The following is a 26408-nucleotide window of genomic DNA, read 5'->3' as shown; positions in this document are numbered from 1 at the left end:
ATATCATCAAAATATCTTATCCCCTCCTTCTTTCTAACTTTCTATTAACAATTTAATTACAACTGTTTAAAAATATTTCATCTACTTAAAAAATTGTAATCATTTTTTTAAATGACTTAAATATTAAATAAAAAATATGTTCAATATAAATATAGATGAAATAGAATTAATAACATGGGATATAACTATATAATTTATTACTAAATAATTGATTTAATATACACGTGTAAAAACAATATAAAATCCAAAATTAAACTTTCTTTAGAATACATTTAAATTAATTTTAAAATCATAAAATGCATAGCATACAGAATTTAAGAGTTTTTTTAAAATCATAAAATGGAGACTGCCTATAAAATGAGTTGGCTTCCCCCATTTGTCTTCATTCACTCACTCTTTCCCTCTCATTCTTTCTAGCAAATTCTGATTCCTGTTCTGCAATGGCCAACACGGAGGAGGAGCTAAAGCAAAATTTAAAGGAACTGATCGAAAGTATCGTTGACGGTGATGATTACACCGTTCAGACTGCGGACAATGCTATCCGTGCTCTTTCTGCGCTCAAAGTTTTGAAGCGCCCCGCTTCTCCCGTTCCTCCACACTTTCGATGCCCTCTCTCCGGTCACTTGATGACAGATCCTGTTATCTTGGCCACTGGACAGGTTTTCTTTCTTTTCTTTTTCTTTTTTCCTTTCTTCATTGCCACGTATCAAGAACCTGTTTCATTAAGAAAGGGTACACTATGTATGTATGTACCAAGAAAGGTGTTAAAGAAGGTTTGGGAATTGAAAACTCAGCATTGACTTTTGCTCTTTGAGCATAGTAATCATATAGTAGTATAGTTGTTTTCTTGATAGAATTGGTCTTCTTGAGCTTTTATCTGATTTTCTTTAATGCTGCTTGTTTGATGGATGAAGATAGAAAAGAAAGCGGTTATTATAATAGAGTTTTCATTGTTTGTTCAATAAAGGGGTTCTTTGTAATGGTGAATTAATGATGTATTGATAAATGATAATGGCGCATGCAGACTTTTGATCGTCCATTAATCCAGAGATGGCTGAATGATATCCTCCGACTTTACCCTGAGAGCCATGTTGTTCTCAATCGCTGTTTGCTCTCTCCCAATGTCTTGCTTCAAGGCATGATTTCAGAGTGGTGCAAAGACAAGGGAATTTACCTGCCAAAGCCCGTTTTTAACGTTCACGACGAACAACTAACCGAGGCACTAAGACACCGTTTGCATCCTCTGCTCTTCAAGCTGTCACTGTCAGTCTCTGAGCAGAAAGAAGCTGCAAAGGAGCTTCGTCAGTTAGCAAAAACAATGTCCGTTCGAGCACTCTTTGGGACCAGACAAATGATTCAGCTTTTGTTGCGTCCGTTATCATCCGAAGCTCCTCTGGACCCTGAACTCCAATATGATTTGATCGCAGCTATTCTGAACCTCTCAATACTCGACTCGAACAAGAGGTTGTTGGCAGAAAACGAAAAACTCATTGCCTTTCTCATTGATTCGTTGAAATCCGGAGCAGTTCAAACAAGAAGCATTGCAGCTGCAGCTCTTTCCTCGATGTCATCTCTTGATTCGAACAAGCAAATAATTGGAAGGTCTGGAGCTATAAAGTACTTGGTGGATTTACTTGAAGAGGGAGACCCATTAGCCATGATAGATGCTGGATCAGCCTTGTTCAGACTATGCTGTGCTCGTGAAAATATAGTGAGGACCGTGCGAGAAGGGGTAGTGCAGATTATTCTTGGGAAGCTCGTCAACCATATTCTTGTTGATGATCTTGTTGATGAGTTGGTATCAATATTGGCACTTCTTGCTACACATACTATAGCAGTTGAAGCGTTGGTGAATCATGGCGGTGTCCGTTTCTTGCTTGATATCTTGAGGAAGACCACAGTAGAACGCGTCAAGGAAAACGCTGCAGTAATTCTACATCTAATCTGTTACCATAATAGAGAAAAAAGGGAGGAAATTAAAGAGGAAGAACTGGCCAACCGCACAATCTCAAATGTTGTTCAAAACGGGTCCGAGACGGCTAGAAGGAAAGCTAAATCCATCCTTGACTGTCTTCGTATAGGTAAGCCCACTTCTCAGAACAATCCAAATCCAAATCCAAATCCAGATCCAAACCCAAACCCAAATCCGTGACTTTCTTCTCTAAAATTTCCATCCCTTATCTCACATAGAAATTTAGGCTTAGCTATATGACTTTGATTTCTTGTTCTGTACAGAAGATCTCTGTAACTGTATAGTGAAAATAAGAAAATAAGACTTCTGAGTACAGTAATATTGTAACAGCAGCTTCATTAGCAAACATGGATGGATTGATTCATATATGGTTTGGGCATATATTACTGGATTTTTTTAACACTCCTTACATTGGTGTATAAGTAAATGAATATCGGAGATGCCAATATGTTCTAGATGGATGTAAAACAAAGATTCATTTTTAACATAATGGATTAATTGATTCATATATGGTTTGGGCATATATTACTGGATTTTTTTAACACTCCTTACATTGGTGTATAAGTAAATTAATATCGGAGATGCCAATATGTTCTAGATGGATGTAAAACAAAGATTCATTTTTAACATCATGCAGCACAAGTTTCTGGCATTAGATCCGATCCGATCCATCATCCCATCACCTAGAGACTACAATTTTGTACTACGAATTGTACATGGACCTAAATTAATTTAGAGACTCTAACATCGAAACACTTGCATGAGCGCTACCACTTCCAAACTCTACTTCAGTTTCGGAAGTTACACTTCACTATGATACAAATTCACATCCAGACTCCAGTTGGTCAGACTCCTTCCCTAATTATTGCTTCAGACTTTTCAAAGCAGCAGCAAAAATCTAATAAAAAGAGAACAAGCATCAGTTAGCAGTATGTTATCAAAACTAGTATTACATTTGTGTTGTGACAGTCTAATGCATTCTTCATTGTCAATGCATAACTTGAATTAAAACAGGAAACATGCATAATGTCATCATGCAAATAAAGCCTCACTAAAGCAAAACATGTCTTACAACCTATGAATGATAAAAGATTCATCCTTTGAGCACGTGCCAAATTCCTTGAATTGCTAGCACAACTTTGCATTCAGACACAAAACAAGGTAATAAATGCACGAGTGCACACATGAGCAGCTTCATTTGACTACTTAATAACATGAATCAAGATTAGATACACGGTGATGCAAGAAACAAATGGAAGGAGCTAAAAAAATAAATATGAATGATAATGGGATAGATGACAACGACAATATTTTTAAGGACTCAATGTACTTCGTGGGTAGACATGATCCAGCGCCCAAAACTTGCCCAACCTTATGATTTAATTATTACGCATTGGATAATCTGTTCTAGATAATAAACAAGTATGCCATCCCCCTCCCTCAATGTCGAACGATTCCCAGCTCCAATTGACTGTTCAAAACAAATAACTTAATATGAATTGGAGCAATATACCACTGACATATTCCATAAACCAGTCATACCAGAATCAGGCACAATTTATGTATCATCCCTTCGGAGAAAAAGATTATCTATAAACCTTAACATGAACTGGAGCAATATACTACTGACATAGTCCATAAACCAGTCATATCAGCATCAGGCATAATTTTTGTATCGTCCCTTTGGGGAAAAAGGAGGTGATACAATTGATTTAAAGCGAGTCTTACACTAAATGATAAATTCCCTCTTCCCTCTTTTTCTTGAGCATTCATGTCCACTGTGTTTGCTTTAGTTATTACTTTGCATAATAAAATAAATATAAAATGGGGTTGAATTTTCCAACAAAAAGTTATAGTACGCATATAATGACATCATTTCAAGAAAGAGATACCTTAGACGATGCTTCAGGATACTGTCTCAAATCTGCTTCTGTACCGGTAGAACGAGTCTGCTTATGGCTACCCTCACTATAATTACTACTACTTTTCTTTTCACGATATGATGGCAAGGTCCAATCGTCAAATTTCCTATCTAACTCGGTGGATGATATATTGTCATTTTCCATAGACCTTCCTCCGGATCGTAGATTATAAGATCTTGCAATATGTTTGTCCTCATTATCAGCATTCATTGTATCAGGTGCATTGTTCCGAGCAGTAGTACTATGGGAATTGTGATCCTTCTTTGAGAACTGAGTGGCTGCCGCCTGTGCCCCAGCTATGGCCAGACTTATACTGGATGATTTGTTAACTTCAGTAGCTTTTGAATTAGGAGTAAGCGCAGAGATGGAACCTGGCTTCAAGCAAAATGGATCTCGTGGGTCTGGAAGTGGAAATTTCACTGGCAGCGGGCTATTAACCGGGGATAGCCCTCTAACTGCAGCGTCATAAATCTTCAACAAGTAGAAAAATCAGCCTTTACTCCAAGAAAAAACAGAAAGCAAGAAACCAATTTAGAATCACAATACCTTCCTTTCAAGATTATAAACACCTTGGTAACCCCGCATCTCAAATGGAATCAACAATTTCTGGATTCGGCACAGAAAACACTTAATACTTGCTCAGCATACACACAAACAGTACCCAACTTTACAACCATAGGAATAGCACAGCAGTAGAAAGACACACAAACCTGTGGCCGTTCACACAGCCAACAATAGTCAGTCTGTGCTTCCAACCTCACCTAAGGAAAACAAAAAAAAAAAAAAAAAAGGCTTTAAGTGAAGAGAATGTGCAACACTAAGTAAAAAGAGACAGTAATCGGTATGTTACCCCTTCAGGAACCATCTCCCAGCATGCTAGCTCGTCACGAGTTAAGCAGCCAACGACTTCAACACAGCCTGCGTATCAATCATTCAAATGAAGTGAATTGACAGAGGAGGAGGTTGTGAATTGAGACATTACGCTGTAATTTATACCCAAAAGCCTAGAAACGGGGTAGTGTTGAGGAAATTGGATATCAGTGACGCCATTGAGCGCATAAATCTCCCTGTAGAAATATTCCATTGCTTTGATTGTAGACTCATCCGGGACTTTACTGGCGGCATGAATCCAAAGACGACCTTAACAAACACAAGGAATAAAGAACATCAAACATAGGACATGGGACACAGGCAGATTAATTGTTTGATACATTAAGATTGAAAGCAAAGAGAAACCTGTGATTGGAGCGGGCCATGACCTGCCCTCGACGCGCTTGATCCCGTAAACGAGAAGAGAAGCCCAAGGCTGGTGCATCGTTAAACATGGATTCCGGTAATTGCCGGAGTTAGAATGGTTCCGTCGCATCCTATGGTGGCTTCACCTTGATCTTACTTCGCTCTCCCACACCAAGAAAGATTCTGTGCCTGCCTACGCGCAAATACCTCAGTAGAACGATTGTTCGCTGTTTGTGTCTTCGTTTACTCACGTTTTTAATCTTTTAATTTGTGAAGTTTAAGAATACTCTCTAACGATTAAAAAATTAGGAAACTCGTGATAACTTGAAATCTGATTATAATTTTGCCTAAAAATATTCGATAGACTATTGGATAAAATAATATATAATATAAGTTTATTCACATATTTAAATGATAAAATTTAGTATAAATATTTGTTTAGTTATTTAAATGTGATATACTATTGTTGTTATCTTTTATTATTTTTTTCATCGGAAACCGTTGGTGATATTGATAATTTGACGATAATATATTTAATATTTCTTAGGTAGATCTAAACTGATAATATATTCGATTGTTTTTATTCTATTGAGAAATGAAATATTTTTTAGTTCTCTAAAGGCATTTATTCTTATTTTTATCTCGGATTAAAAAAATTAAATTGTTAATCTCCAATATTAAGAGAAGCTATATTCTTTTCCGTATGGGATTAAGGTTAATCTTCTAAGCTATGATGAGTTCTCCAAGATTAACAATTAATTTTTAATTATTATTTATCTAATCATGACCCATTTATGGTTAATTATATTCTATGTCTAAGTTGATAATTACTGAGATTAATGTGTCAATTCATGATCAATTAATTGAATGGATGATCGGTCGGATTCATGGATAGTTTGTTTGGTTGTTTGAGTTAAGATTAATCATCCAACTTGTGACTGATCGAACGATCATGCTTAAGTTTGAAAAATATTTAAAAATAAAATTATATAAGTGCAAATTTGAATATATGATTGTTGAAAAAATAATTTACATGGATTTTTTATTCTTTTATGCATGTTTCTATTATAGCATTTGAGCTTAGGTATAGCATATGAAAAAGAGTCTTTTATTCATATTGTAGGTGTTTATCATATCAAAAGGTATAAACAATTATATGTACACAAGATTAGTTAAAAGACACATTTATCATCATTGTTACACAATTATAAAATATATGATTAAGAACAATAATTATGTCATGTTATATAAAGTTGGTTTCCCACAATGTTGGTGGATCAATCATCATTTTTCTTAAATAATATTCTTCTTTTATAACCATAATTTTTTTAGAATGAAATACTATTTAGTTAATGTTAACTAATAAAAGAAAATAGAATTTATGACAATTTATCATGACAAGTGTAGTCCACCTATCATAGTAAGTGAGTTCACCAATGACATAACAATTATGTTAACATATATAAGGATAAATACTTATAAAGCCTTCAAAATAACGCATTATATTGAGAAAGTAAATATATGGTTTTGTATGATAAGATGCATCCTTTTGTGGTTGTAGACGGATAGAGTGACGATGCCTGATGAAATTATGGATTATGTCAACTTCCCAAGACTTCATGTTAAGGTATGAAAGCTCTTAAAGAACGTGTATTCCAATAAAACTTTCTTCATTTCCATGAACGACTCAATCTATATTCAAAAAATTTTCCTTTAGAAAAGTTAAGTTAAATTTCTTTTGAAATCAATCCTGGGCACAATGTAGAGTTTTACTTTATTTTATTTTGGAGAAACTTATTTCAAATTATTGACTCTCCATACTAGTACTGTACATGTTAGGCTTAATTCAAAATATTGTGAAATATTCATACTCGTCTATGTGGAGTGTGTGTGCATGATTGTAATTATTTGTATTTAATTTGCATTATCGACGTTAATTGGGAAATTATAAGTGTGAGTATTACGTCATGAAATACATGCACATGATTATATGTACAAATGGATTAAGGTAATAAAGAATTGACTAAATATTTATCTAATTATCAATTACAATATTGTTTAACTTCATTGTGTTTTTTGTAGATATTTAATGATTTATCCTCATTAGAAGGTATAGAGATAGAAGAAATAAGAATCAAGTGAACTTCTTTTCTTTTGAATGTTAGTGATGACTTGTAAAAATATATCAGATTTATAGTACTTTAGAATCTTTTGGAGAGTATTTGAAACAATTGTAAAGTTTGTATGTTTATATATATACAATGTAATGATTTAAAGTTTACTGGACAACTTAACGTATGAATTTATTTGCCCAGGAATTGTTTGGTCTAGTGATATAATTGTTGAATTATACTTGTCATAATATGTCAGCTTACTATGACAAGTCTCTGAATACATGTCATGTATGTTCACTTACTATGAGAGATAATAAAAAAGTGTCGTAATAAGCTGAACTTATTATAATAGATGATTAAAAAATGTGTCACATAAAGTTGAATTTATTGTGACAGATTTTTAAAAAATTTGTCAAAATAAGTTGAATATACTTAAATAGGTTTTTATGAAGTCATAAAAATAAACAAATAAAGAACTTTCTATGACTATAATAATTTTGAGGTTAGAATATTTATCACAAAAAGTCCATTTTACTTGTCATAAAAAACTTATCTACAATAGAGTTTTTCTTTGATATTTTTTATTTATTTGTGGTATTGGTCTTATGGAGAATATACAAATGTCTAAATTATGTGAAAAATATTCAGTCTTCCTCCCACAGAATACATTTCACCAAAAAATGGTTTAAGTTTTTTTTTGGTGTATATTATATGGATATATAGATGATTAGCTTTTACTTAAATGGTAGGAATTTATATAATTGTAAGAATTTAGTCTATTAAATTATATTTTTAATGTTTTATGTATTATTTATATTTTTCTATATATTTATATATTAGATAAAATAATTATTTATTTTTAGAAAAATATATTTAAATTTAAAATTAAGTTTATATAAAAAATATTTTTTATTAGAAAAATTTAAATATAGAAATTTAATTTAAATTGATTTTATGAAAAAATAAATTTAGATTTAAAACTTAATATAAATATTTGAATTTGAATTTATAAAAGTATAAATTGATTTTGTAAACAAAATAGTTTGAATTCATGAATATAATTTTGAATTGGATTTTCTAAAATCGAACAATAACCACCTAAAAACCTTCTCTTTTAATTATTAAACTATTACTTCCTTTTGATAATTGCTAAATTCTTCCTTCATTCTCATAATCTTGATAAACCGACAATTTTATTCTTGAAAAAGTTACTTCTAAATTACTTTGGAATTTTTACGACATAAAGACAAAATTTTTGAAACAATATTTTTAGCATAAGTTTTCTAAAACACATGAAGTATATCTTAAAATAAGTTTTCCTAAATAAATTTTTAGAATATTGGAAGTGAAAATTGAGTAAAGAGACAAATAAAAATTCACCTAAAAAATCTAAAGAAAAAAAAATGAAAACATGTGAGGGAGATCGTTTTACATTTGTTGGCAACTCTTATGCCAGCAAACTATATTGATCTCAAAATGCCAACTTGAACAAATCCTCAAAAATAAATTACCCCATTAAAGATGTACATCGTACATGCTTATACCTAAATTATAAAGGAAATTATGTTTGTAAGTGATATTTTCACAATGAAAGTTTGTTTTTATTGTAACATTGAAAAATATATTTTTCCAAACATATTAAAGAAAGCTTATCATGACAACCAATTCTTTTTTCAATAGTAACATATTAAATGGATATATTTTTTTATGTAGGTTAAACGATAATGTAATGGTGTCGAAAAGGGACACCCAGTGCAGCACGGGTTGGTCACTTAATGAGTTAATCTAACCTGACTTATTTATTAGTGAATTAGAAAAATTTGAACTCAGTTTGACCCACTACGGGTTGACTCACTAGCTCACTTAATTATAATTTTTTTTAAATAAAAAAATTACAAACTTTTTATAATTCAAATATAAATGAATTTCACTTTAAAAATAATGTTAAAATCAAGACAATTCAAAGTGATAATAAAAAAATACAATACAATCCACATATAATGAGTAAAATGATATTTTTTAGGATTATATAAGATAATAAATTAATAAAAATAAAATTAGGTGGGTTGGTGGGCCAACCTTACTCACTACGGGTTCAACCCGGATGAACCGGATTTAAATGAATCAGTTGAAATATGATCCGCGTAAAAGAATGTATTTTTTTCAACCCAACCCAACTAATAACCCATTTTGATAGTTAATGTAAATAAATTATTTTGTCATTTATTTTTTAGTTGTCATTTTTGTGTTTAGATAACTTATTTTCCAACTATATACTTTTAAAAATAATGATGTTGAATTTGATTTATAAATAGTAAAATTTTCAATAACCATATTTTTGACCTATATTTATATTTATAGTTTTTTTTATATGAATTTTTAACCATGCTAATCTAATCACAATTTAATTTTATTTAAATTTAATTATTGACATACTTAGATTGGGTAATTAATTTTTATTATATTCGATCAGTCTCCTCTGGACTTGAATGATGATATAATCTTTTAAAACATATAATACATATTTAATTAAACTATAAATTAAATTATTCGATAAAAATAATAAAATGTATTATAAGTGGTGTTATAAGATTAGAGTATTGACAACAAACCATCGCTTAAAAAAATATTGGTGAGATTATTTGATTTTAAATATGTTATTGACTTAAATTAAAATATGCATAATTAATTTTAATTAATCAATAAAATAGAATAAAGAGCAAAATGACTAATTTCACCCTATTTAACGTTGCCATTCTTGAACTATTTTTCATACAAATTATATTGGTTGCAACTTACATTGTTTTTATTAATTAAAGTTGCTTTTATATATATATATATATATATATATATATATATATATATATATATAAAAACCAACATTTCTAATTTCACCCTATTTAACGTTGCCATTCTTGAACTATTTTTCATACAAATTATATTGGTTGCAACTTACATTGTTTTTATTAATTAAAGTTGCNACAAATTATATTGGTTGCAACTTACATTGTTTTTATTAATTAAAGTTGCTTTTATATATATATATATATATATATATATATATATATATATATATTTGAAAACCAACATTTAATTTTTCCGGTGATGAGGAGTAATTTAATTAAGTAGGTCAGCAAAGGAAGCTTATTATGAAATTTAATCTCTCTCTATTCGTTGGCATAACCTAATCGAAACAATCCCTCTGCCCTCTTCCTAATTTTCCCCTCACTAAGTTGAAACCAATGTGCGGAAGTATCCGAAGCCAACACCCTAAAAGCATACCCTTTTCCTAGCAAAACGACTGCGCTTTGGTCGTCGTCTCCACCGAGGCATGTTATTCGCTCACTGCCTCTACACTTCAGATATTACTCACCATCGTACTTGCATCCAATAGAGACGTTGACTTCGTGCTTCTTCTGGAAGTGGAACAAATGGACGAAGCACTTCTTAACGACATAATCAATCGCCTTCTCGAAGTTCGTGGCCGACCGGGGAAGCAGGTGCAGCTGTCGGAGTCCGAGATCCGCCAGCTCTGTACCGCTTCCAGAGATATTTTCTTGCAACAACCTAATTTATTGGAGCTCGAAGCACCGATTAAGATTTGCGGTAATTTCTTTCCTCTTCTCTTCCAACTTGCTGTTGTCCTTTGTTCCTTTTTTAACCCCTGCATCACCCTCCCGAAACCGCATCTGTCTTGGTCAACTGCGAGGGTTTTATTTTTGCGCTTTTGTTATGATCCAAGTGCTTCGAGTCTGTTTTAATTCCTCGCCATCTGATTTTGTGTCTGGGGTTTAAGAAGTTAGTTTAGTTTACTTTTCTGCTGTGTTGGGTTGCAAATTCGTTGCATTCGTAATTATGTTTTTTTGTTGCGTTGTGCTAGCTTATTGGGAATTGTTGTGTTATAGAGGGGATTAGTGATGAAATGTGTGGAAGAAAAATTTGGTCATTGTTTTCCCGATGTGGCCCAGGTGTTGATGATGTATCTATTAAGGTTGTGCGATTAGTCCAATGTTAGTACCGATAAACTATTAAGGGACATGTAGTGTCAGCTTATGTATAGTGGAAAAAGAAATGGTTGTAGCTTCATACATAATAGCTAAGGTCGCTGAGGCAAACAGTTGTCGGCTTTTGACCTGGGGTGAAATCCATTGATTGTTGCACTTAAGTCTTCCTTGACCAAATGCGGTTGTTGTCTTGTGTTCTCATTCCTGTTAAAAGTTGAGGTATTGTTGGCTTATCTTTTCATTCTTTTTCTGTTTAAATGAAAATGATCAAATAATTTAATCCCTTTTTTTACGTTTCCCTATTAAGTCTTATCGGATCAAGATCTGTGTGTCATCCCTAAGATAGTTCTTTGCTCAGTCTGTTACAATGGGATAATGATTGGTGGTTGATGCTACTAGAGTGTATTTTGCAGGAAAATAAACCCAAACCTTAAACTCAGCTTTCATTTGCTCAAATAGCTTGCTACCTTAAAAGAATTGTGCTGTTTTGTTTCAACATAATATTGGAAACAAAGGCAGTATCAGCTATGCTCAAAACTATAATTTTTAACCTACGAAACTGTTTTACACTGAAATGTCGTGCAGAGAAAGAGTAATGCTACTGTGTGATAGGGAAGCATGTATTATTGAGTGCATAAGTTTCACATTGAGTAGTTGGGATGTTTGATGGAGTATTTAAGTGTTTTATTTTCTCCCCTGATTGCTAGTATTTGTATTTGAGGGTGAGTTCTCTAAGTGCCTATCATTTGATATCAAAGTCTGGTTGTTGGTGTCTTGAAAATGGCTACCTATGGAGGGTTTTGACCAACAAGGGAGTTGAGTGATGTGTCACTGAGTGTAGTGTCATAGAGTGAAAGTTATGATAGAGACTTGGGTATTACGAGGTGCCTAAGCCTCATATCTTAATTGATTTCTTTGAAATTATACCTGTTATGTTGTACATAGAAAGCTGCAAATCTAAGATCCATTTCTTGAATAACAAGGTCATCTTCCACCTTTAAGATCAATACTTGCATTTTCTTGCTGCCATACAAATTCCCTAATTCAAACTTTTCATCACATCTAAAACACAGCCCCTTTTTTTCATTTATTGCATTTTAGCATTCGACGTTCTTTTAAATCCTCTGCTCTTGAAAGTGCTTGTGGTTTTTAGGCTACTAGAATCACTTCCCTAGTATGTGTTCTGACTTCTTATTGTATGCTGCCTCTTGCTTTCTACCTCCTAAGTCATCATTCTTGTTTGTGAAGCACTAATAGGTGGATCAGGCCCGTGTATCTGTGTCTTGGATGTATTTGATGCAGATACGTTTGGATACATTTAAAATTTTAAATGCATATCATGAAGTGTCAGTCAGCTGTTAAAAGTGATATGAAAATGTGCTTCAGAAAGATGCTGCGAAGCTAACACTATTACTTATTGGTGTGAGCTAATTATAATCCTGTTTTATAAATTTGTATTGTCCTTTGAGTAAGATTTTATTACCCATGTTGTATAAGACAACACATCCCAAGATTCTACTCTACCCGATTTTCCTAAAACTAGCCTCAGCTGTAACATTCAACACGCACACACATATATATAACAGTGACATTTTTTCTTTTTAGTGTTTAACTATCATTATGTTTATTTTTTTACATTATTCCAAACATTAAACAAACATAAAATATATAATTTTTGTGATTTATTCCATGAAACCATTTTCAGGATTTGATATTTGAGTACCACATAATTAAAAAACAAACACTGTGACAACAAACGTAGATAGAAACAATTCTCACTCACTATTTATATATACATTTAGATAATATTTAATAATAATTTTCAATTTAATATGTTTTTTTAAGGGTTATAATATTTATTTTATTTTGTGAACTATATGTATGCATATAGTTTTTAAACGTATTGTGTCCTACATTTTAAGGATGACAAGAATCACTGTATCAAATGTGTCATGTCGTATCTGATACTTGTATTGTGTGTTTGTACATCATAGATTCTTGTACATGAGTAGCTCTAACTATAACCCCTTCCCTTATCACTCCAAGGAACCCCTTGACCGAAAAGCAATTTTCTCTCAAATTTGTTGTGCATATCCCTTATCTATTTGGGTAACTCCTTCTATGGATGCAACTTAAATTCAGCCCATATCAAATCATTCAGTCTATTCAAGTTAATCTCTATAAGATACTTGGGGTCTACTCCCTGTAATGGTCCTTCATACAGTTCAAATGGCTCCCTTTAGTGCTCCACTGAATTGGTTATCTCGAGGATTACCAAGAACTCATGCATTTTGGGTCGTGGATGGTTGAAATCGCTCAGTGAGTGTTGTATGAAAATCCTTCCACGTGGGTTCTAGAGTACAAAACTCATGCCATTGGTACTATGCCAACACCTTACCATCCACTGTGACCATGGTGGCTTGAAGTTTTTCTGTATCAGATCTCTAAATCAAAATATTTCTCAACATTGCTGTTCAAACATAAGCGTCTTCGCCTAAAAATATGAGAATCTCAAGCTTGCACTATTTATCCCTTCTATGAATCAAACCCTTAAATTGACCTTCACCGCAGGTGTTACTTGTAGGTTTAATGTCACTTTAGGTCTCTATTTTCGTCCAGAATATCAAATAGGTTCTTTTCTTTTTCGGCGTCTCAATTGGGTCTTTATTTTTGTAAAATTGCAACAAATAGAGCCTTTCTGTCAATTTGAAGAAACACTGTTAAGGAGGGTGTTAAGTAGCATGTTGACAGTGTAGTTTTTTATTACGTGACACTAAAATCGTGACTGAATTGTATTTTTATAATTTTTGAATTAAAAAATGAAATTTAAAGAGTGGAAACACCTTTTTAAGTAAGGGCAAAGTTGAGAAATTTATAAAAGTGCTGAAAGCCCCATTCTCCTCTGCATCTGCGAAATCCAAACGAAATTGGGGGAAGTTGAGGTTTAGGGTTCGTGGGAGAAAAGTAAATCATTGTTGTTCGATTAGGCTCATCCTCATCTAGCCCATACAGCTTGTGGCATCAAACAATTAGAGGGGGTAGGCTTTGTTGACAAAAATGGGATCCCATTATCAGGTTGGTCCAGCAATGTTGACCTTTCTTCATTTGATGACGCAGATGAAGAATCTTGGATGGAAATTAGCCATCACCATGGTTCCTTTGACGAACAAGATGCAGCTTATATAGGAGAGATACTCAAGTCTGTACAAATGGTTGCAGATGTGATGGAAGCCCTTGTCAAAAGAGTTTTCTTGGCTGAGTCAGAAACTGCAATAGGAAAGGGAAAAGTAAGTGTAAGTCAGGAAGAAATTAAGTGGAAGTCTACCCAGTTAGAGAACGTTTCTGTGAAATTAGAGGAAATGGAGCGTTTTGCTTTGAATACAAACAATATTCTAAATGAAATGCGGCAGATAGTTGAGGACTTGGTGGAAGAAACAACCAGACAGAGAGAACGAGCTGCTGAAAATGAAGAAGAATTTTCTAGAGTGAAGCGGAAATTTGAGTCTCTGAAATCATACGTTAGTGCTATTCAAATATATTAAAACTGAGTTGAAAAAAAAAACAAATACAGATATTCATGTTTTGAACAATTCATCAGGAACAACTGTAAGCTGCTTCCGGTTTTTCGATTTGGTAATCTTCTGGAACTTGGTTGCAGATTTGAGAATATTCTCCTGCTTCTTCTTCTCCCTTTCCTCTCTCTTCGTCCGCTTCTCCACCTTTTTCAACCGAATCTCCTTCTTCAGCTTCATCATCCTCTCTTTGTACGCCTTCTTAATCATCTTTTCTCTTTCCCTCTGCACGAAAGTAGTCCCTTTCTGGCTCACCTGCATCGTCGAAGCCCTCTTTTGCCGCACCTCTTCTTAATCCTCCAAGGCCGACTTCAACACCTCCGTCAGCTCCACTTCCTTCAACTTTCTCTCACGAATCCTAATTTCGCATTATTCAATTGCAGAGAAAGGGAATGCCTTTAATTTCTTTTTCTCAATTTACTCTCAATTTTTTAATTTGAAAATTACAAAATACACGTCAATCATGTATAAACTGTCACGTCATTTAAAATAATACACTGACCATGTCTCGTAATCCAAACTTAAAACGGCCGTTTCAAGTTGACGGAAGGCCTCTAATTATTTTAATTTTATAAAAATAAGGATCCAATTGAAACGTCGAAAAAGAAAGGAACTTATTTGATATTCTGGATAAAAATATGGACCTAAAGTAACATTAAACCTTACTTGTTCTAATATTCTGGATAAAAATATGGACCTAAAGTAACATTAAACCTTACTTGTTCTAGTGCTGTGAACATGATGACCTCTTCTCTTCAATTTTTGCTTGAGGCTTTTTAGCATTTCCTCTAAATTGCGTATGACTTGTTGCCCTTTCCCCCTGAAGAACACACCTCATTACTTGTTTTTTTTCCTCACAAAATTTTCATACCTACACTCCAAAAAATCCAGTCTTGCCTCCATCCTTTGAGTGTGAACCATGAAATGCTCCTGGGATTGATAGCTCAGATACCCGTTGATAGAATTGATTATATCTATTCAAATATTGTTTTAAAGGTAGCCAATTCATTGATGATCTACAGGGAAATGTTCCCAAACAGAGTTGAAAGAACAAAGAGATAAAAGAAAGAGTATGAGATCACTAGGAGTTCAAGAGCCTAGCCTCTCCCAACCACTTACCCACCGATTTAATGTCCCACCTTTCATTTTATCTTCCTAATCATCAGTTGCATGGGGTCTATCACACAGAATTAGATTTTTAAGTTATTTATCTGATGTCTAACACACAGAATTAGTTACATCATGTGGGAATTAAGCTTTTTAAGCCATGGCGTAGATAGAAGATGTGTTTCTAATTAAAATAACATAATTGATCTCTGCTTCTATATAATTCTTTCATAGATCCCTAAGGTCCTAGTTCAGTCATATAGGTCTAGTCAAGTTTATTGTTGTATCTAAGAGTTGAAGTGTTAAGGGGGTCGTTCAAATTTTGATATATAAGGAAATTTTTTCTATGATTTGTATATTGTTGTTTGCCCCCAACTTTTGTTTTATTTTTCATCTCCTTTAAAGAAACTGGGTCAAACAGAAATTTTAAGAAAAGGAGCTCTTAAAAAGTAGCTCTTTTTAAGAGTTAAATAAGTTTTTGTTGCTTCCAAAAATTTCCCAATTAAACTTGGTACTTTTTTAGTGTTTTTGGTATTCATCATTTAATAAATATGTTAATTTGGTCCTGAAATTAATTAGTAGTTTTTTAGGGTTAAACATATTTTTGGTGCTTCTAAAATTTGCCCGTATTGAAATTGGTGGTTCCAAAAATTCTTCAGTGGTTTTGATATCCTACATTTAATAAATATGCTAATTTGATTCTAAGAGTAACTCTACTACTTTTAAATTAATAGTGTTGGCATGTAATCATCTTAGTAAGATATTTTATTGGCATGTGGCAGTGTCAAATTAGCATGTCAACATTATTAATTAAAAAATTTACATAGTTATTGAATGTTGGGTGTTTTTTTTTGTTGGTACCTATTTTAGCGAGTCAATTTGGTGTTACCAAAAAACTAGTTTAACCTTTTCTTTTTAAAAGAACTTCGGAAAAATAAGCTTTTAAAGTAGTTAATTTTTTAGGTGTTTTTGACTTCTACATCTCCATTAGTCAAACATATTTTTACATATAATTGATTTATTTCTCCTGTACAAGAGATCTTAACTTGTTACATCAAAACATCTATATGTATCATTTATGCATAGCCAGTTAAGCCAGGACTGTTAAATTCCAAGTATAGAACAATATTAGATATCTGATCTCAAATAGAGCTTCAGCTGAAGTTCTGTATGTTTGTACTTTGTAAAGGACCACATGAAGCAAGAACATCCGTTTGATGAATACATTTAGTAACATGTTCCTAGACATGAATAATAGGGTAAAATCAAACAGAAAAAGCTATTTTGTTTGCAGCCGTGAAACTTCCCTTCAAAGCGGTATCGATATCCAGTATCCATGTAAAACCAATTAATCTGGCATTAGTGAGTGAGGACTTTTTGGACTCTAATAATAATTCTGCTTGAAGCAGTTATTTGAAACAAAAGAACTTTGACAAAGATATTCAGTATTCATGTAAAATAAGTTACTTAGCATTGGTGAAAGAAGAATTGATATCCATGAGTCCAAATAATAATTCTGCTTGAAGCAATTATTTGAAATGATGAAATTTAACCAATGTCAAATAGGGTTGGCAATATCAATTGTTCCCTTTTTGGCCTGACCTTGTCTGGCATACAAATCTGCAAAGATCTTGGTTTCGGTAGACATGATCTATTTATTACTGTCCTTTAGTATTGTAATTGTCACATAGTACTTTATTATGGTTTACAGAAAAAAAAGGTGTGATGATTTCTTATTATCCTTTTTTTGATCTCTCAGGTGATGTACACGGTCAATATTCTGATCTTTTAAGGCTTTTTGAATATGGTGGATTACCTCCTGAGGCTAACTACTTATTTTTGGGGGATTATGTGGATAGAGGGAAGCAGAGTTTGGAAACAATATGCCTTCTCCTAGCGTATAAAATAAAATATCCTGAGAACTTTTTTCTTTTGAGGGGTAACCATGAATGTGCATCTATTAACCGTATATATGGATTTTATGACGAGTGTAAAAGAAGGTTCAACGTAAGGTTATGGAAGACATTTACCGAATGCTTCAATTGCCTGCCTGTGGCAGCACTCATTGATGAAAAAATATTGTGCATGCATGGGGGCCTTTCTCCTGATTTGCATAATTTGGATCAAATTAGAAATCTACTACGGCCCACTGATGTGCCTGATACAGGTTTGCTTTGTGATCTCCTCTGGTCAGATCCAAGCAAAGAGGTTCAAGGTTGGGGAATGAATGATAGGGGAGTTTCATATACATTTGGTGCTGATAAGGTTTCGGAGTTTCTTCAGAAACATGATTTGGATCTTATTTGTCGTGCTCATCAGGTTAAACTTCTGTCTTAAGTGTTCAATGTGTTATCGCAAGTCTTCAAAGGGTTGAGTTTGTATCTCCATTTTAAGTTTTTGACTAAAATTATTGTGAGACTTTTCCAGCAATATTTATCTATCTATCAGGATTATTACAGTTGCTTTACTTTATACAAACTTGGAACTACTATTTTCCATATAAATTCTTACACTGGTTATTCATTGAGGCTAAACTTCTCCCTTTCACATGCCATTCATTAGCTTGCTTATGAGGCTTCGTTTTTACATTTCTGCATTTAGATTGAAGGATAGTATCTATCAAGTAGACGTGCTACTAAATTTAAATTGGATTGATGTCTTGAGTTTTGACCAGGTGGTTGAGGATGGGTATGAGTTCTTTGCTAACCGACAGCTTGTAACAATATTTTCGGCACCTAATTATTGTGGGGAGTTTGACAATGCTGGTGCTATGATGAGTGTTGATGAGACACTAATGTGCTCTTTCCAAATATTGAAGCCAGCTGATAAAAAAGCAAAGCTCAACAGTACTACCACTACTAAGCCAGGAAACTCCCCAGCAGGTGTAAAGGTATGGTGATATTTTAATATCTACTGAAGCAATACGTACACGAAATCAAGTGGTATATACTTTATGGCATGTGTAGGGAATATATGTGGATATTTGTTATTTTTAACTTTTACAGTGAATTGGCAATTTCGTGGAAGCAGTTTGTTTTTTATTTTCTCAGACTTGGTTTCTGAATCTTTTGCAGAGGTTCATAAATAAGATTATCGTATTAATTGCCAAATTCTGCTTTGCTTCTTGTTTTGTCTTCTATTCTTGAAATAGGTGCTTGTCATGATTACAAAGAATCTGTAGGGAATGTGTATTTTTTGTTGGAGCAGAACTTCGCCGTGCTCTTTTTTTGTAATAAATATTTGTCCTGGTGTACACTTTTGGTAGTTTTGTGGGATTAAATAGTTTTAAACCATTCAAGTGAAATTTAAGATTGTTGAAAACTTAGAATGATCTGATTATATGTGATAATGATCCTAGGAAATATTTGGGAGATTGAATTTACTTTAACAATGGACATAGAATGCAGCTTTTCAATTGAAAAATCACTAGTGTCAATTTTTTGCACTGTGTTTTTCACGATCGATGCACGCTACCAATATTTTCTAAATTTCTCTTCTTGTTATTGCCTTTCAGTCTTTCATGGGTACAAGAGTATGAAGTTAATTTTGGTGAAATTGCTGCCGCAACTGGTCAGCTTGAACTTGAAGACGTATTAGTTGCAAGGAAAGAAAATAGTTCCATTTGGTATCGTATGATATTTTGGAAATGTAAAAACAAAGGGAAACACATCATGAAACTATGTAAACCGTTGTTTTTCTCTGGAACAAATTTGCATTTTGAGGTGGACAGCCATAATTTCCTCCTTTTGTACACTAATAGCCGCAATATGTCGTGGAGTTGTAAGGTTCTCAAGAATTGATGATACGTCTAAATGTGTTCTGAAAACTAATTAAAAATGTTTACAGTTGTTGTATGAATGACGTTGAAACCGCTAAAAATGGTGTCGTTAATTTTTGGGTGCCATTTTCACATTGGTGGAAATCCTGTTAATGCTGAATCTCTCGAGTTTTTTCTTGATGAATACATGTCTGAAACAGTGAAACCATGTTTAATTACTATACGGGACCTATTGATTTGTTATAGTGTATTGCTATAGGAACTCTATTTCATAGGAAAATCAAGTAAATTTTAACTCTTTTAACCTGTGCAGGTATTTTATGGTAATCCTGGCTAAAAGATTGCATGTTAAGTGAATAATCCCATTATAATGGCATCTACTGTAATGGATAAGACTTTTTTTTAACGTTTTCTACGTGGTAAAAAGTAAAAAAAAAAAATATTAATCTATCTTTATTTTCTTAACAATATATATAAATAAGAAAAAACATGAAAGAAAATGTGACCAAGGAAATCAGTCCTGACGATAAATTGAACTATTAACGATATATGTTTAACGAAGTAGGAGGGGATTTTTTGTGCTTTAATATTTTGAATCTTGATTAGATAATGATAAGATCTTTAAGGAATACGAACCACTTTTAATTATCAATATAGCGAAATTCTGAAGCATTTAAAGATTGTACAATCGAACATTTAAAAAGAAAAAAGGAATTTCCAGATGTATTAATTTTTAAAATTTTAAATTCAGCTTCAAAAAATAGTTTTTGAAAAAAAAAAATACAAAGATATTATATATCAATAAACGGGCCATTGCTTCCTGGATTGTTCCATCCGAAATGGACTCCGACATCCGGTTGTTTATACCGAACTGAACAACCCGGAAGTTCATGCGATTTCGGTTTTTGGCGTTTGTTATGCATGGTTTTGTTCTCGACCAGCTTATCTCTATCGTTTTTTTTTCCGGCGTATTGCAGATTTTGTTCGCTTAGTCGCTGCTGCTGCTGCTGCGTTGTGTTGCAGTGACACGCATGATGGCTAAAAGTTGAAGGTGGATCACGATGCAGATCTGCATTTTTTGGAGATGGAGTGGAAGATAACGTCGACATTTTGGCGGCGACACTCCTGGAAGCGACGCCGGCGAGAAAGGACACCAACCAACCTAGGCTGCTGCCGCCGCCCCCGACCGGAGCTTCGTACTTGGGAGAAGATGAAGAAGCTGAAGAGCACACACCCTTTAGTTCCGAATTCAGCAATCCAGAGTGTAATTCCCACATCCTGTAAACATTACTACGTTGGGTGTTATTTACTAGAGGAAAACTGTGAATATGGTGCAGTGGCGCTTGGGGAAAAGAATGGGGTTGGGTAGAAGAAGTAATTAGGGTTTTTTATTTGAGTGAGGGTAAAAAGGGGAATTGCAAAAGTTAGGGGTGCAGGAAGAAATGACCAAAGATGAAGTTTGTGAGTGAACGAACATTAACAACCGACGCAATAGAAAGAAGAAAGAAAGGCCGTCGAATCAGTAGGGTTGTGATCCGATCTGAGTGAATCAGAAATCCCTTCTTCTCATTCTGCAGAAATTCCCAATCTTCTTTGTTTCTGCATCCATCAGCAATGTCCTCCTTCCTCCACCAGAGAACTTTGCAGAACCCTTTCTCCAACCCATTTCCCGTTTCAGCTTCATCTTCAACCAATTCCAAGAGATCCTTCTCCTCCGTTCTGGACCCCACCACCCTCCTTGCCCTGCTCGCTCTCGTGGTCGTAGTGGGCGTCTTCTGCCCCTGGCTCGGCATGCCCCAGGCTCTCTCCTTTACTTTAACTTCAACCTCAGCTTCCAAATGGGACCACTACACACTGGAACAAGCTCTCTCCTTCGTGGCCAAAAATGGCTCCGTCATCGTCTGCATTGTCAGCCAACCCTACTTGCCCTTCCTCAACAACTGGTTGATTAGTATCGCCATGCAGGATCGCCAAGATATGGTCCTTGTCATTGCTGAGGACTACGCCTCGCTCCACCGGGTCAATGATCTTTGGCCTGGCCACGCTGTTCTCATCCCTCCCGTGCTTGATGCTGAAGCTGCCCATAAGTTTGGCTCTCAGGTTTCTTTCTCACTGCATTTAACTGGATTCCTTTATACAGTAATAACAATAGGAAATGTTAGGAGTTTCACTCTGAATACAATAACTACATGGTGTGTTACTTAACGTTTCAGACTTTTTCATCCAATGGACTATTCTTTTGGTTTGGAGTCCCCCACTGCTCTTGTGCTTTAGTTATAACTACTGGAGCTTTCATTAGAGCGGGGTTGTATAAAAGGCTGCTTATATGTTAGATTAAGGTGCAAATCTAGAACCAGTAGGTGAGTCTATTGGAGAGAAAGGGTTCATGAGACTGACTTAGGCTTAAAGTTTCCTTTAATAAGACAAGCAAAATCTATTATAGTGAAAATTGTTGAGTCTATTATGTTATCTGCAATTGGGTGTTCTCTATTCTCACGATGAAGATATCCAGTCCTCATGATCGACTTGTCCAGTGTTCGATGTGAGAGATTGTTGGAGATCTCACATCATTTAGAGATAAAGACGTGATCAAATTATAATGTATAAGCTTTTCTAAATTTCAAATAAGTTGTAAATAAGTTCTTCCAAGCACAACTTCTACCCAATGTGCTTAAACAATGATAAGAAGTTGATTTTATTTATTAATTTTTTGTGGCACTTAGTTTTTCTGATCTCTGCTCGGTTTTTTTGGCCATATAGGGTTTCTTCAACTTTACAGCCAGGAGGCCAAGACATCTGCTGAAGATTTTGGAGCTTGGATATGGTGTGATGTACAATGATGTTGATATGGTTTGGTTGGCTGATCCATTTCCTTATCTTGTAGGGAACCATGATGTGTACTTTACTGATGATATGACTACAGTGAGTGTTCTCTTATAAGTTCATTTCCTTCTGCCTTGATTTCAATTAATTTATTGTAATAAGAAAGAGTTTCATCAATGTTGGAAACTACTTGCCTATGTTAAATCAAGCAATGTATATAAATTCATATTGGAAGTCATTTTTGTGAAAAATTGGTGCTGGGGTTTTTATACTTCCACTATGTTTGATTTGATGACACATGATGCTTTACTTACCTTTTACAAGATTGTCAGATATTGGATTAATGCAATAAGTGAAGGTTGATCCAAGATTGACAGACATAAGGGTTAATACATGGTTTTTGAAGTGATGGTTTATTCTTTTATCATTTTCCCTGTCTGAATATGTTTGCAATTTTAGTGTGAAAATCCATTTTGTTTTTGTACTATTGACTTTATCTTTTATTTCTTTCTGAGATCAGATCAAACCATTGAACCATTCTCACGATTTACCACCACCAGGAAAAAAAGGCCGTCCTTACATTTGTAGCTGCATGATTTTCCTCCGCCCTACCAATGAAGCAAAGCTAGTTTTGAAAAAGTGGATTGAGGAACTTCAGATTCAACCGTGGACTAAAACTGTGAAATCTAATGACCAGCCTGCTTTTAACTGGGCTTTGATGAAGATTGCTAAAGAGGTTTGTTGTATTTTCTTACTTCCTTCTAGTCTATATAGCCTATGTAGACCCAAATTATACTTATATATGGTAGGAACATGTTTGGATAGTCAATCAGGACTCAGGATCTTTTGTTTCTAATAATGGCGCATAGGCTTAAGGCCAATCAGTAATAAGTAAAGTTTGTTTAATTCTGATAAATTAGCAAAGTGCATGCTATTATAAACTTAAGTGGAAAGTCTATTCTTGTGACTTGACAGTTTAATTGGTGTCAACTATCTAGTCTGTACCTTATTGCTTATCCAGGTGCTACTTCTATTTTCTATCCATGACCATGTTTTGAAATTCCCTAGATCTAAAACTTCAATAAGTATGGCCTAATTACGCTTTGGTCTCCTTCCAATATGGGGTTCGGTGGAGGCTTAGAAGTACGTAACCTTATCCTCAAAAAATTGTTTTTTTTTTTTTCGTTTGTTGGATTATTTGTGTGGCATATTACTATAAAAATAATAAAGAAATAAATGCACTGGTTGATTATACTGTAGTTTACTATAAAAATTCTGTTTTCCTTTTGGTTATTGATTGTTCTCTGTGGTTTATCAGGCATTACAGAGTAAATCATATCTTAAACGTGACTTTGACTTTTAAGGCTTATGTTTCAGTACTTCATTATTTTTATGTCATTTTGGTCTCCAAATGTTCTCCTTCAAAGGTTCTTTGTTTTAAAGCTTGATCTCTAGTCTGATATATAACCATTTTAAATCATGGATTTATTGGCCACCTAGAAGGAGATGGTGGGATTAATTTAGTTTTTAGAACATCTAAAATATGTACATCGTATAAATTGTTCTTTTCATGATGAATTTTTCCATTTCAGGTTGATATGTACCTGCTGCCACAGGCAGCATTCCCCACCGGCGGATTATATTTCAAGAACAAGACATGGGTGAAGGAAACTAAAGGCATGCATGTTATCATTCACAATAACTATATCGTTGGGTTTGAGAAGAAAATAAAGCGGTTTCGTGACTATGGCTTGTGGTTGGTAGATGATCATGCACACGAGTCCCCTCTAGGAACATTATGATGACAAAACTTTCTTTAGCTTTGGTCCAAGCACTTCTATTCACAAAAATCCTTGTTCTGCCAATTTGTTCATCCTGCTTGAATAAGTGGGTGTTTACTCCAGATTATAACTGTTGCTGTCAACAATGCAACACTGACTAAATGATGGGTTGAGAGAAAAAAAGGAGCTTGTAAAATGTAGAAGGAAGAGAAGGGTAGACTTCTATTTGGTTCTTCATAGTTGTACCTGATGTATAATGTTTACTAAGAATATTCTTCCATTGTAAGAATTATTAATTTGGCATATATAATATAATATGAAAGGGAAATACTGGATTCAGTATAACAAACATTATAGTCAAAACTGTGATCTTCAAGACCGGAAAGAGAAATATGGATTCTATAAATTTTATTAAATTTATATTCACACGTATAAAATCATTGTCACTTATAATTCGGCTTTGAAAGAAAAAGAAATTGGGCTTTGAAAGAAAAAGAAATGGGCTTTAAAGAGAAAAACGGGCTTTGAAGGAAAAAAAAAGGGATCATTGCTCTTTGCACTCGAACAATTACTAATTGCATCTGAACAATANAAAGAAAATTTTGTTCTAGAAATCTCATTTTAATTTATAATAATCCAAATCTTTATTATTTTAACTCGATTTAAATGTATTTATCACAAATCTAAATCTATATTTTTGGATTTTAAATCCAATTCAATTAATTGGATTTTGATTGAGTTATAATTTTAGTTTAAAAATTTAAAATTAATTTGCATATAAGTGGAGCTTAGTTGAGTTGGCCTCTAACGGTTTCAGCCAAAAACCAGTCTCTAAAATCTAAAATCAAATCAAAGTTAACTTAATTTAAAGAATCGAGTCAAGTTAATTTAACTTATATTATAAACTTAATAGTCAAATATATTAGATCTCTCTCACTAAATTTAATATTATTGACAAAGTAAATTAATTTAATTTTAACTAAATGGACTATGATTAAATTATAAATAATTCATTTTATTGTTGCAAAAATTGAAATGGTACAATTCATAGAAAAATTAATTGAAACAATTTAATTTTAAAGCTTTAAAATCACATGAATTGTTATGATAAAAAAAAAGTTAAGACAAAAGAAAAAAATAGGATTAAAGATGAGGGTGTTCCTTCCTCCACCATCACCTTTGCTTCTTCCACTTCGCCAACTCTCTATAAATTTTTTTTAATTACAAAATTAATCTTTTTTATATTTTAACTTTATTTATTTACTTTTTTCCTCAAGTCGTGCATGCTTCCCTTTTTATTTTAATTTCTATCCTCAGTATGATCAGCAGCACCACTGGACCGGTAAATGATGTTCTTATCTTAATTCATGAAAAAGACAAACTCATCATGAACGGAAGGAGAATAATCAGTGAGCACTTTGGCCAACACATTCAAATTTAAAAAAGACAAATACGAACGCTGGTAACTGTTTGGACCACTGTTAGAAAATTTCATGACAGTTAAAACAAAATGAACCATTTTACCCACCCATGAAATATAATGTATTTCATAAAGGTTTCGACATTGTTGAATAAATATTTGACAGAGCTGAAGAAAAAAGAATGAGAAATTCTTAATGATAGCAGCTTTCTTCGACTTGCAAAGCGATCACGCCCGTTTGGCTGCAATCATGCGGTCTGCAGCTGTTGTACGTGTTATTCGAACTCGCCCCTGAATCAAACTCGCCCAGACAACTTGGTGGTGCTGCAGCTGATGACCGGCGACGTACTGCATTGGCGACGGCGTGGATGGGTCCTGCGGAGAGAGAAAATGGGCGAGGGATTCGGTGGAGCGTGGAAGGGAAGCGTTGCTGTGTGTACATGGCAGCACCTACAATTCTTGAAGAGAGATAAAATAATAATTCTCGTTGGACGGATAACAACTTCCGTGTACTCTCAATTCTTAAAGGAATGCCCTCCTCCGTTAAGAATTCAACGTAAATTCACATCCCTTTTGTAATATAAATGGCTCAAGTCGATCAGGGTCACGAAGAGGAAGATCGGTAATGAGTTAAGGCCGATAGGAAGAAAAACGCCTATAGAGGATAGCCGGTGACCTG

At 33.8% G+C, this 26408-nt stretch overlaps 4 protein-coding genes across 8 annotated transcripts; 3 read left to right on the top strand and 1 right to left on the bottom strand.

Annotated features, from left to right (window-relative positions):
- Positions 1-232: 232 nt before the first annotated feature.
- LOC106769640 (U-box domain-containing protein 9-like) lies at positions 233-2181 on the top strand. The gene is made up of 2 exons (XM_014655345.2): positions 233-659; positions 1025-2181. The coding sequence occupies exons 1-2, from the start codon at positions 441-443 to the stop codon at positions 2150-2152; spliced, it is 1347 nt and encodes a 448-aa protein (XP_014510831.1). The 5' UTR covers positions 233-440; the 3' UTR covers positions 2153-2181.
- On the bottom strand, positions 2141-5402 carry LOC106769641. 3 transcript variants are annotated; one of them, XM_014655346.2, is made up of 8 exons: positions 5131-5402; positions 4891-5034; positions 4745-4812; positions 4605-4655; positions 4441-4500; positions 3865-4365; positions 3344-3443; positions 2498-2870 (listed from the first exon to the last, which is right to left on the bottom strand). In XM_014655346.2, exons 1-7 carry the CDS (start codon positions 5258-5260, stop codon positions 3345-3347), a joined length of 1053 nt encoding a protein of 350 aa, XP_014510832.1. In that variant the 5' UTR covers positions 5261-5402; the 3' UTR covers positions 2498-2870; position 3344. The 3 variants fall into 3 exon arrangements, with proteins under 3 accessions (XP_022640961.1, XP_014510832.1, XP_014510833.1); XM_022785240.1 differs by lacking the exons at positions 2498-2870; positions 3344-3443 and adding an exon at positions 2141-2248; XM_014655347.2 differs by lacking the exon at positions 3344-3443 and having other exon boundaries at positions 5131-5400.
- Positions 5403-10399: 4997 nt separating this feature from the next.
- LOC106772054 (serine/threonine-protein phosphatase PP1) lies at positions 10400-19806 on the top strand. Of its 3 annotated transcripts, none has more exons than XM_022785239.1 (4): positions 10400-10850; positions 18095-18246; positions 18602-18817; positions 19002-19322. In XM_022785239.1, the coding sequence occupies exons 1-4, from the start codon at positions 10676-10678 to the stop codon at positions 19071-19073; spliced, it is 615 nt and encodes a 204-aa protein (XP_022640960.1). In that variant the 5' UTR covers positions 10400-10675; the 3' UTR covers positions 19074-19322. The 3 variants fall into 3 exon arrangements, with proteins under 3 accessions (XP_022640960.1, XP_022640959.1, XP_014513687.1); XM_022785238.1 differs by having other exon boundaries at positions 10401-10850; positions 17687-18246; XM_014658201.2 differs by lacking the exon at positions 19002-19322 and adding an exon at positions 19442-19806 and having other exon boundaries at positions 10403-10850; positions 17687-18246.
- Positions 19807-21281: 1475 nt separating this feature from the next.
- On the top strand, positions 21282-24658 carry LOC106772827 (UDP-D-xylose:L-fucose alpha-1,3-D-xylosyltransferase MGP4-like). The gene is made up of 4 exons (XM_014659433.2): positions 21282-21805; positions 22466-22627; positions 23049-23264; positions 24121-24658. The coding sequence occupies exons 1-4, from the start codon at positions 21320-21322 to the stop codon at positions 24328-24330; spliced, it is 1074 nt and encodes a 357-aa protein (XP_014514919.1). The 5' UTR covers positions 21282-21319; the 3' UTR covers positions 24331-24658.
- The last annotated feature ends 1750 nt before the right edge of the window (positions 24659-26408 follow it).

The sequence above is a fragment of the Vigna radiata genome, chromosome 8 (assembly GCF_000741045.1).
Source record: "Vigna radiata var. radiata cultivar VC1973A chromosome 8, Vradiata_ver6, whole genome shotgun sequence".
Taxonomy (NCBI): domain Eukaryota; kingdom Viridiplantae; phylum Streptophyta; class Magnoliopsida; order Fabales; family Fabaceae; genus Vigna; species Vigna radiata.
This window is presented reverse-complemented; position numbering and strand designations above follow the sequence as displayed.

Coding starts and splice junctions, on each gene's coding strand:
- LOC106769640 (XM_014655345.2), top strand. CDS start 441: ATGGCCAACACGGAGGAGGAGCTAAAGCAAAATTTAAAGGAACTGATC. Junction 660..1,024: donor TTATCTTGGCCACTGGACAG/GTTTTCTTTCTT, acceptor TGGCGCATGCAG/ACTTTTGATCGTCCATTAAT.
- LOC106769641 (XM_014655346.2), bottom strand. CDS start 5,260: ATGCGACGGAACCATTCTAACTCCGGCAATTACCGGAATCCATGTTTA. Junction 5,035..5,130: donor ATGGCCCGCTCCAATCACAG/GTTTCTCTTTGC, acceptor GTGTTTGTTAAG/GTCGTCTTTGGATTCATGCC. Junction 4,366..4,440: donor TTTATAATCTTGAAAGGAAG/GTATTGTGATTC, acceptor TACTTGTTGAAG/ATTTATGACGCTGCAGTTAG.
- LOC106772054 (XM_022785238.1), top strand. CDS start 10,676: ATGGACGAAGCACTTCTTAACGACATAATCAATCGCCTTCTCGAAGTT. Junction 10,851..17,686: donor AGCACCGATTAAGATTTGCG/GTAATTTCTTTC, acceptor TTGATCTCTCAG/GTGATGTACACGGTCAATAT. Junction 18,818..19,001: donor ACTCCCCAGCAGGTGTAAAG/GTATGGTGATAT, acceptor AATCTTTTGCAG/AGGTTCATAAATAAGATTAT.
- LOC106772827 (XM_014659433.2), top strand. CDS start 21,320: ATGTCCTCCTTCCTCCACCAGAGAACTTTGCAGAACCCTTTCTCCAAC. Junction 21,806..22,465: donor CCCATAAGTTTGGCTCTCAG/GTTTCTTTCTCA, acceptor TTGGCCATATAG/GGTTTCTTCAACTTTACAGC. Junction 22,628..23,048: donor TTACTGATGATATGACTACA/GTGAGTGTTCTC, acceptor TTCTGAGATCAG/ATCAAACCATTGAACCATTC.